The sequence below is a fragment of the Muntiacus reevesi genome, chromosome 7 (genome assembly GCF_963930625.1).
Source record: "Muntiacus reevesi chromosome 7, mMunRee1.1, whole genome shotgun sequence".
NCBI classification, from domain to species: domain Eukaryota; kingdom Metazoa; phylum Chordata; class Mammalia; order Artiodactyla; family Cervidae; genus Muntiacus; species Muntiacus reevesi.
In genome coordinates this window covers 20,966,796-20,977,273 of record NC_089255.1, presented here as the reverse complement: position 1 = coordinate 20,977,273, position 10,478 = coordinate 20,966,796, and the positions used below count along the sequence as shown (strand labels likewise).

The 10,478-nt window shown below is 41.5% G+C and overlaps 1 protein-coding gene across 2 annotated transcripts; it reads left to right on the top strand.

Annotated features, from left to right (window-relative positions):
• The first annotated feature begins 1,661 nt into the window (after window positions 1-1,661).
• Window positions 1,662-8,954, top strand: NGDN (neuroguidin). 2 transcript variants are annotated; one of them, XM_065940765.1, is made up of 11 exons: window positions 1,662-1,736; window positions 2,074-2,133; window positions 2,979-3,050; window positions 5,854-5,991; window positions 6,414-6,498; window positions 6,583-6,635; window positions 6,887-7,010; window positions 7,099-7,267; window positions 7,990-8,146; window positions 8,289-8,346; window positions 8,807-8,954. In XM_065940765.1, the coding sequence occupies exons 1-11, from the start codon at window positions 1,725-1,727 to the stop codon at window positions 8,824-8,826; spliced, it is 948 nt and encodes a 315-aa protein (XP_065796837.1). In that variant the 5' UTR covers window positions 1,662-1,724; the 3' UTR covers window positions 8,827-8,954. The 2 variants fall into 2 exon arrangements, with proteins under 2 accessions (XP_065796837.1, XP_065796838.1); XM_065940766.1 differs by lacking the exon at window positions 1,662-1,736 and adding an exon at window positions 1,765-1,911.
• Window positions 8,955-10,478: the final 1,524 nt, after the last annotated feature.

The window sequence follows — 10,478 nt, the reverse complement described above, 5'->3', positions numbered from 1 at the left end:
TCTTACCAGGAACAGAACCTGAGTGTCTTGCATTGACCAGTGGATTCTTTACCACTGCACCACCCAGGAAGTCCTAGGCAGAGGATAGGAACAATTAATACCCAAACAGCTGACTTTACCAGACTGTAAAAACCAGGACTGAGCTGACATATTTGAAAGTATTAAGACAAGATGAAAAAGTTGGCTTAAAACTCAACATTCAGAAAACTAAGATCATGGCATCTGGTCCCATCACTTCATGGTAAATAGATGGGGAAACAATGGAAACAGTGACAGACTTTATTTTTGGGGGCTCCAAAATCACTGCAGATTGTGACTGCAGCCATGAAATTAAAAGAGGCTTGTTCCTCAGGAAAAAAAGCCATGACCAACCTAGACAGCTTATTAAAAAGCAGAGACATTACTTTGCCAACAAAGATCTGTTTAGTCAAAGCTATGGTTTTTCCAGTAGTCATGTATGGATGTGAGAGTTGGACCATAAAGAAGACTGAGCCCCAAAGAATTGATGCTTTTGAACTGTTGTGTTGGAGAAGACTCTTGAGAGTCCCTTGGACAGCAAGGAGATGAAACCAGTCAGTCCTAAAGGAAATCAGTCCTGAATATTCATTGGAAGGACTGATGTTGAAGCTGAAACTTCAATTCTTTGGTCACCTGATGCAAAGGGCAGACTCACTTGAAAAGACCCCGATGTTGGGAAAGATTGAGGGCAGGAGGAGAAGGAGATGACAGAGGATGAGATGGTTGGATGGCATCACCGACTCAATGGACATGAGTTTGGGTAAACTCCGGGAGTTGGTGATGGACAGGAAGGCCTGTTGTGCTGCAGTCCATGGGGTCACAAAGAATCTGACACGACTGAGCAACTGAACTGAAGAAAAGATGAGCAGCGCATAATGAAATACTACGTATGCACAAGCTGGGTTTGAATCTGTGTGACCAGAAGCAAGTCATGTAAATCTGAACTGGCTTCATCTGTCAAACATCCTCCCCTTCACGTCCCCTAACTGGTAGAAGTCGGCAGCTGAGTGGGGTTTTATGTGTTGCCCCCAGGTGGTCACCATGCAGGTGAATGTGCTTATCTTCTGTGCCTAAATTCTGACTCTGGGCTTCTCTGGCCCAACTGTTATTTGTAGATGAAAAGAGCTCAGAGATCAAATGACTTCTCCAAGATCACACAAACACCTTGGGGGTCTATGAAGAATCTACCGCGGCCTGCGTTGGACCACTAGCTTGGAATGGCGACTCCACAACGTGGCTACCTTCGCAGAGATAAGCTGAGGCCCGTCACCTAGCGGCAGGCACAGGCAACGCAAGGGAAGCGTCTTGAAAGAGACTCCGGGTACTGCGGCAGCCAAGAGCCAATACGCTCTCAGTTCGCTCAGTTAACTCCTTTTTCCCATTGGACCTCTAAAAGTGTCAGTCAATCATTTGTCGAGGTTTTACTGGCTTAACTCCACCCATTCTACTCAATCTACTAATCATATGGTTCTTTCCAAGAGCATATTTAGATAATTAAAGCTCCTCCTAAGTCTGACGAGTTTAGCCGGTTCTTCTATTCCATTGGCTGGATCCGGCCCCTCCTCCCGTACATCCTGTTCGGAGCGGAAATGAAAAAGCCCCTCTTCCTATTGGTTTAGATTTGCAGGCGCGGTGTTCTCTCAAGTCTATCCTGGCAACGTCCGCTCTCCGGAAGTACAGTTCCGGAAGGGGCAGGCTTTGCGAAGATGGCGGCCCCGGTGAGTTTCGTGTGTTTGTTTCCTTGGCTTAATATTGTGGACGTTTCCTTTCTCCTCGGTGCCTGGAGGCAAATTATTGGCGCGAGGGAAGGATGGTGATAAAAATAGCTCTACCGAGGCGTCCTCCCAGCCACAACCGTAGTAAGGAGACGGGTTAACGCTCCTTTCCAGTAAGGTGAGAGGCTGGCCGGCCGTGAGGCGAGGCTGCATGGGCATCGGAGTGGGAGGGCAGGAAGTCTGGGCTGTTTGAAGGAGAGAGGGGACTTTTCCACCCCCACACCTTCCGTCTTATTATCCTGAGGAAAGAAATGACTTTTCTTTACTCTCCCTTCCACAGGAAGTGTTGGAGTCAGACCTGCCAAATGCTGTGGCACTTTTGAAAAACCTCCAGGAGCAGGTGAGTAATGCCACCCCTTTTGGAATAGATTAAATGCAAACCTTCTTTTACTTTTTTTGCCTCACCTCTAACTCTGGTGATTTGGGGCATGTGATTTCCCTGGTGGCTCAGCGGTAAAGAACCTGCCTGCCAATGCAGGAGACGCAGGTTGGATCCCTGGGTAAGGAAGAGCCCCTGGAGAAGGAAATGGCAACCCACTCCTGTATTCTTGTCTGGGAAATGCCATGGACAGAGGATCTTTGTAGGCTACAGCCCATGGGGTCGCAAATAATTGGATAGGACATAGCGACTGAGTATGCATTTGAATGACCAGATACCTTAAGAGTGGGATGAGCTGATGAAAACCTTTTCAGGCAACAATTCAGAGTAATTTATTTCTGCATCCAGAAGAATATAGGAAACTTCAGGAAAAAAAAGCATCTGAATCAATTTCCTTTATTCCTATAGATAAGGAAACCAATAATGAGAAAGGTGATGTGATTTGCCCTTTGGGTGTCCAGCTGATATATGGTTATATACTAATAAATCTCACATTGCAAGTTCAACTGTACAAAGCTGAAGTGCCCTCATGACCACTGTCCCAGTTCCCATCCCCTACCCCTAGTTTGGTAAGTTGATCTCTTTAACTTTAAGAAGAGGTTGAAAGTTTTTTCTACTTTTTGAAGAAGTATCAGAAACAGCCTCTCCTGTACTTTCCCAGAACTGAAAAGACGATGATGGTGTACTTTAGACAGTGTCTCAAATATCAGTATTTTTTAGGTGGCTTGTTTAGGTTTTGTCCTTCACAGCTCACAGAGATGACTTGATTGTATCCTGATCAGGGGTTTTATTTGGATTAATTTCAGGTGATGGCTGTCACGGCACAAGTGCAAACTCTGACCAAAAAGGTTCAAGCTAAAGCTTATCCTACAGAGAAGGTAAGACATAATTGAAGAGTAAGCATCCCTTGACTTAATATTCTCAACAGTTCTATCCATTGTAGACTTATTGAGTGTGTTGTGTCCTCAGTGTTGGAGCTTTGAAGATGAATAAGATCCAGTTTCTGTGCTGAAGTCTAGCAAAGAAGGCAGGTGAAAGCAGTAGATATAAACAGTAGCGTCATGGTGAACGGCTGTGAAAACTGAGGAGTGAGATTAAATGATCAGCAAGAAGCAAAGGGAGTTAGGCATCTTAGAGGAGGTAGCAGGATTGTGAGGAATAAACAGGGGTCAGAGGGATGGAAAGAAATAGCATGTGCAAAAAACACAAAGACCTAACGCGTGATGATATTCTGGAAAGGAGGTATGTCATATAGTGTGCTTTTTTGTACATTTTGTGTATGTTTTGGGGGCAGGGCTAGAAAATATGACTGGAAAAGTAGTCACTCTACGAAAAGCCTTGTAGGCCAACTAAGGAGTTACTACTATATTCATTTAATCCAAAATTTTGCTAATTGGGGGCATATTGCTTATTTTATATACTAAGAAAAAGTGTTGCTTGTTAATCTGTGACATACTAAGATACTGTTGATTTAAAGATGTATTCTGACTATGAAAATGATGTGTATCTTAAAATTAAATACAGTGATTTTCAGATTAAGGTCTTGAAGTTTCCAAGGGATTATTGGGTGTAGGACAGTATAGAAGGACTCTCTGGATCAGTATAGAAGGAATGAGGGATCTCTGAATCCCTCATACCTGCTTGAACTGTGTTGCCTGTTTTATGTATTGAGCTTTTGTTCTAAGATATTATTTAAGCAGGACATTCCATAGGTCAGCAGAAGTATGGAAATCATTATAGTAGGTTAGTAAAAGTCAGTGAAGGTTTTTAAAACACGAGATTTACAGCAGACTTGTGCTTTAGGAAGACAACTAAATGAATTTTTAATGTATCTTTTTGCCATTTCTTTCTCTTCATTCATTTTTGTTCTCTTATTTTTAATCTTCGCTTCTTGTTTTGTTTTTGTCTTATACGCTTGTAACCTATACACTTATAACTCATAAGCTTGACAATGCCCAAGCATGTCAAAAGATCCTGTTTCTCACATTCTTGGCTGTCTTTATTCTGGGTATAATGCTTTTATGCATTTTAATGCTTTTTTGAGATGAGCTGCTCACATGTATCTTAGGTCACTATATATTTATTCATTGAACAGATATTTATTAACTTAGGGAATCAAAGACCTTTATTAGGTGTTTTATAGGCTACAAAGTATTTTCCCATCTTATTTGAGTCTCATGTTACATATTATAGATGAGGAGACAAAGGTCATAATTTACCCAATATTTGACTGTTGAGTGACTAATTCAAAAGTTGAGCTCAGCTTGTCTGTCTTTAAATGCTTTGCTTGTCCTCCTGTATCATGTTAGTGTTGACCTCAAGCATGTTGGTTTACGGATACTCAGGGCTTGGGTGTTGGAGTCAGACTGAGTTTGAATCCCAGCTCTACTCCTATTACTGTGTTATCTTGGGCAGAGATTATTTAACCTGTCTGAAGTAGGTCTTCCAAGGGCTGTGGAATTTTTCAGTTTTGTTTTATGCAGTCACAGTGACTTTTTTTTTTTTCCCCTATAACTATACCTTAAGTCTGCTTACACAAGTTACTTTTTTATTTAAAAGAATGCACTTACAGTTTATGATTAGCAAATCATAATACACTGTAATATAATACACTTCTTCGGTGGTGGACTACCCTGTGCAGCATGTGGAATCTTAGTTCTCTGACCAGAGACTGAACCTGTGCCCCCTGCAGTGGAAACGCAGAGTCTTAATCACTGGACCACCAGGGAAGTCCCTATAATAATTTCTAATTGTTAGAAAGTTGAAAAGATACATAAAATAAAAAAAAAGAAAATTAAACATCAGTGTAATCACCATTCTGAGATAACCACTGGGGTACATTTAAAAATGTTGTTTGTTATTAAAGTAACATGTGCTTGATGGAAAATCAGTTTTTTAGTACTCTCCATTTCTTCCTTTTGCTCATCTTCGTTCCCAGGGGTAGCAGTTGCTAATTGTATTATCTTTATTTTTCTATACATGTAAAATATATGTATCATACTTCTCCCCTCCTCAATTTGAACCACATTATTCACTCTTTCTACTTAGATAGAAAGTGTGTTGACATAGAATTAAGTCCATGTCAGTATGTATAGAGATCATTGTTTTTACCTGTAATGTATAATTTCATCATATGGAGATAAAATCATATATTCACTGTGTGTGGTATATATTCACTGTAGGGATTCAACAATCACTATAAAATCATAGTGACTGTTTTGGTTAAATTAATTTAAAATTCAGCCCTGTGTGGAGATATTTTTGATTGTCACAACTTGAGGGGTGGGATCAGTGGTAGAGGTCAGGGCTGCTGTTGAACATCCTCTAGTCCTCCTCTGTTCATTGTAGGTTGAACAGTGCTCCACAGCAAAGAGTTATCTATCCCCAAATAGCAGTAGCCCTTGAGTTTGAGAAACCTTGCTATAGTGATCTTGGGGTATACTTTATTGATTTTCCTGCTCGTCCTGTCATCCGTAATTTTGTGAGCTTTGCTTCTGTCATGTTAGCATAATTTTCTCTGTGGCCGTTTTAGGTATAGCCACTTCCTTGAGACTACTCTAGATACCTTACGTGAACTGCTTGGAAAAAACTTGAACTTGGAAAAAATTATCCAGTTTTCCCTAGGCTCTCTCTCCTCATTCTCTGGTTAAAACTGAATTTGCTTCTTATGATTTAACTCAGGGTCTCAGCCTTTTGGAAGTAAAAGATCAGCTGTTGCTCATGTACCTCATGGATTTGAGCCATCTCATCCTGGACAAAGCCTCGGGAGGTTCTCTTCAGGGACATCCTGCAGTTTTGAGACTGGTGGAAATTCGCACGGTACAAAGCATTTGGCATCTTATGGGCTCTCAGTTGCTAAATCCTGAACTCCAGAACTGTGACATGATCACTTTCATTTAAGTGGGTGTTCTCATGTTCCCTGGGTCGGGAAGATCCCCTGGAGAAGGGAGTAGCAACCCACTCCAGTATTCTTGCCTAGAGAATTCCATGAACAGAGTAACCTGACGAGCTACAGTCCATGGGATCACAAAGAGTCAGACAAGACTGAGCAGCTAACACTTTTATTTTTTTTCATTTTTCTCATGTTTAATGAGGAAACCAAATGGAGAAAAAGCATTTTTGTTTTCATTTGCTCTACTTTTTGCATATTTTAGGGACTTTATCTGGAAGCTTAAAATAGGAACTTTTGGTATGTGCTTATTTAGGGGAAGGACATGTAATGGTATTTAACCACATTTTAGGTTTTGGAAAAGCTTCGTCCTTTGGACCAAAAACTGAAGTATCAGATTGACAAACTGGTCAAGACTGCAGTGACAGGCAGCCTCAGTAAGTAGGGGAAACTGTAAGGCTTTCTGGGGACCATTCAAAAAGTTCCAAGTCTTTTAAAATCTCTTGAATCTTTTACTGTAGGTGAGAATGACCCACTCCGTTTTAAGCCTCATCCCAGCAATATGATGAGCAAGGTAAGAGGCTGCAGTACCCTGGTTTTCCTGAGGGACCTAAACCTGGGTGAACCTTGTGGTGCTCCTGGACCTCCTGGGATTTCTCTTATTACTGTTGAGGCCCAGCTTGTACCTAAGAGTGTTGAATGTGAGATTCCCCTTTCTCCCTCTGGTTTGTATTCCCACTTTCCCAGGTACTTCAGCTTTCGATTTCCTTGTCACTTATTTGACTAACTCTTCCTAAGTTTGTGGACATTATGTTCCTCTTGTAGTTGAGCTCTGAGGATGAGGAGGAAGATGAAACAGAGGAAGGCCAGTCTGGGGCTTCAGGGAAGAAATCTGGAAAAGGAACAGCTAAGAAATACGTCCCACCACGCTTGGTTCCAGTGCATTATGGTATGAACTGTGACTGCTGCTGCTTCTGTGTGAATTGTGTTTCTCTTCTCTGTTCTGGGATAACCCTTGCTGATTTTTAATCACACAGATGAAACAGAAGCTGAGCGGGAGAAGAAGCGCCTAGAACGAGCCAAGAGACGGGCGTTGAGCAGCTCTGTCATTCGTGAGCTAAAGGAGCAGTACTCAGATGCTCCAGAGGAAATCCGAGATGCTCGGCATCCTCATGTTACTCGCCAGAGTCAGGAGGACCAACACAGGTGCAGTTAGAAGTTGTTTCTATGCTTTAGGGACTTGTCCTTTTGTTTTGAATGAATATGACTAATCTGATTCCAAGAGAACCCATGTTATCTAGGAAATGGAGTACTAAACTTGGGTTAATGATTTCTAAGAATTAGAGTTTTGAAGTACAGAATGGGGACTGGGGGGAAAATGTTCCCCCCCAAGCTGTTCAAGCTGAGCAAATGCTCCATGGAGGAAAAAATATGCATTGCCACTGACTAAGGCTTTAAAGTTCTGTTTCACTATCCCTGCTCTTTATTTTGTGAAGAAAGCAAGAAAATCAGGTTCTTAGATAAGTTCAGGGAAGAAAAGTAGAAAAGCAATTGTTGAACACAGATTTGTCAACTTTGCCTAGGTGTCAATATCTACAGTCGATAGATTTCAGTGAGAAGGTCTGTGTAGGGGATCCTGTTTATGAAGCTGGAATACAAAGAATTTTATATAATAATTTAAATATTCCTGTGGATGGACTGTGAGTTCATTTCTGGGGGGGAGGGAAGTTTTAGCACAAAGAACATTTCATTGAACATTGAGTACTGAGCATATAGTATCACCTCACCAAATACTATAGTGACTAGCTCTGAAATTTCTTGAGAACTGTCTATATGATGGCTGAGTAAATACCTGGGCCAGGTTCTTGGCTGCAGTTTTCTACCTCAGTGAACTGAGTATGCTGGAAGCTGTCTGTGTTTCTTCTCAGGATTAACTATGAGGAGAGCATGATGGTGCGTTTAAGTGTCAGCAAGCGGGAGAAAGGACGGCGGAAACGAGCAAATGTCATGAGCTCACAGCTTCATTCCCTCACGCACTTCAGTGACATCAGTGCTCTGACAGGAGGAACCCCTCATCTTGACGAGGTGAGGTGCAGATCCAGTGGTGGGAGGTGACCTTCACGCTCGCAGCTAAGTGTATGTGGGCTTATTACCACGAGGAACTTGGAAAGGGACACTAGTACTTGAAAGCACACAGCCATTCCTTCCCTTCTCCGTGCATCTCCAGGATCAAAATCCTACTAAGAAGCGGAAGAAGATACCTAAGAAAGGTCGGAAGAAGAAAGGTTAGTGAATGGCTCAGACTTGGGTGATCAAGTGCAGCGTGGGCTTTATAAATTGAGATACTCTGGATTTGCTCTGTATTTGCCATTCTAGTTCTTACAAACCTCTGTAGTATCTCTTCCATACTGGGCATTAATCTCTTTAGATGTAGGCCTTTATTTTTTTCTTTTCCAAGGTGAAAATCAGTAAATTCACAAAAGAGACTTCTGAATTCTCTCTCTGAAGTCCCCATAGCTCCTGTGCAAGCTTGCTTACGAAAATATAAAGGCATCACTTGAAGGAACCGTTAGTTAACCCAATGTCAGTTTCCTTCCTACTTCTGGTCTTTTTTCCTGGGAGGATACAGAGTACTGCTGAGGGGACCCACTCCTAAGGAGCCCTTTTCTCTAGATGGTCTTTTTTTCTGTCTCTTCGGTTTTCCCAACTGTCCTTTGCCTCATTCTTGGTTTCCCTTCCTTTCAGGTTTTCGGAGGCGGCGGTGATTATGGTTGTACATACTTAATTTATTTTTGTCATCCGGGATACTTCTAATTTCATTGTATGTAGGTTTTTTCTTTGGAATTAATCAATGTGGAAAGATCTTTATTAATAAAATTGATTTTACTTAACAAATTGAAGCCCCTTTTGCACATGTATTATATGACTGGAATCACTGGGTGTGGGTATTTTTGGTGAGAGGGTGATGGAAAAGGGAAAGAGGAGATTTTGGGGGGAATAAGAAAGTTTGGCTTTATATGGCTTTCTTTGATAAATATTTTCCCCAGAAATAAGAAATTGGCTATTTAGTCAAAAAGTATTGTGATATTAGAGTAGTGTTAATACATTCTTTTCACCGCCATGTTGCCCCAAGTTCCTATATATTTATTGTAATGATAATACAGATAATCTGAAATACATGTACATTTTAAGATTTATTATGTGTCTTACGGGAATCCCCAGGTGGCTCAGTGGTAAAGAATCCGCCTGCCAATGCAGGAAATATGGGTTCAATCCCTGCATCAGGAAAGATCCCCTGGAGGAGGAAATGGCAACCCGCTCCAGTATCTTTGCCTGAGAAATTCCACGGACAGAGAAACGGGCACAGTCCGTGGGGTGGTAAAGAGTCTGTCACGACTGTGCACGTAGGCAGTGTATCTTATTGGCCACCAGATGGCATTAGTGGTTCAGAAAACCTTTGTTTTTCACTGTAATCGAATACTGTTAAATGGAACCTTTTTCTCATTACCAAGAGTTTATTCTTGTCTCCAGTTCTCTGAATGTTTTTCTTTTCTCTAAAACAGCATGGAAATAGGGCAGTCCTTAGGTCCGTTATTGAGAGAGTGTATCTAGAGAAAATAGAGTGAATAAGGGGAGTGTAAGGAATCAGTATAGTCTTACGGTTTTCTGACTTGTTGATGCTCCTTCAACAAAGGCTTCAGTTACCAGTTAGTAAAGCCCAGTCCTTTTACAAAGACCTTGTGAAATAATGCCAACCTGCAGGCAGACAGAAAACTCCTACAGACCAAAAGAATGAAATCCTGCAGACATCAGCCCAAGTCAGGAGACTGGTAGAAGTTACATATCTGAGATTTTATATTCGATTCAAAGAATGACTTCTGTTAGTGAGAGATCCCTCTGGCCTTGGATAATACAGAAAATGAAATGAGGAATGGGAAGGGAGTTGAGCCTATAGAAATAATTCCTTGGAATTAATGATGTGTCATGGAAAGTGATAAAATTTGGATCACTATGTCACTATAACCTTGTTGATTCTAAGTCCTATGAATTTGGACTTAACATTGGTCTGCCCAATTGGGGCAAGGTTTGCTTTCAGTCAGCTGTAGCTTGGTAGAAAGTGGTTAAGAGAGACAGTCTAGTACTGTCTTCTGTTAACTCTGTGATCTTCTGCAAATACTTGACATCTCTGGCCTTTAGTTTCCCTCAGTTGAAAAATAAATGTATTAGACTGAATCTGAGATTTCCTGCAAACCAAGGAGCCTAGAGCAGTTTCTTATGGATACCAAGATGCACTTACTGCTGGGGTCTCTGACTTAGTCCCTGGCAGGTCTGAGCAAGCCTGATGTGCTCAGAGCCTGCCTTTTTCCTTTCTGGCTGAACTAACTGGACAAGAGGTTAGGACTACTACATTCTCTTT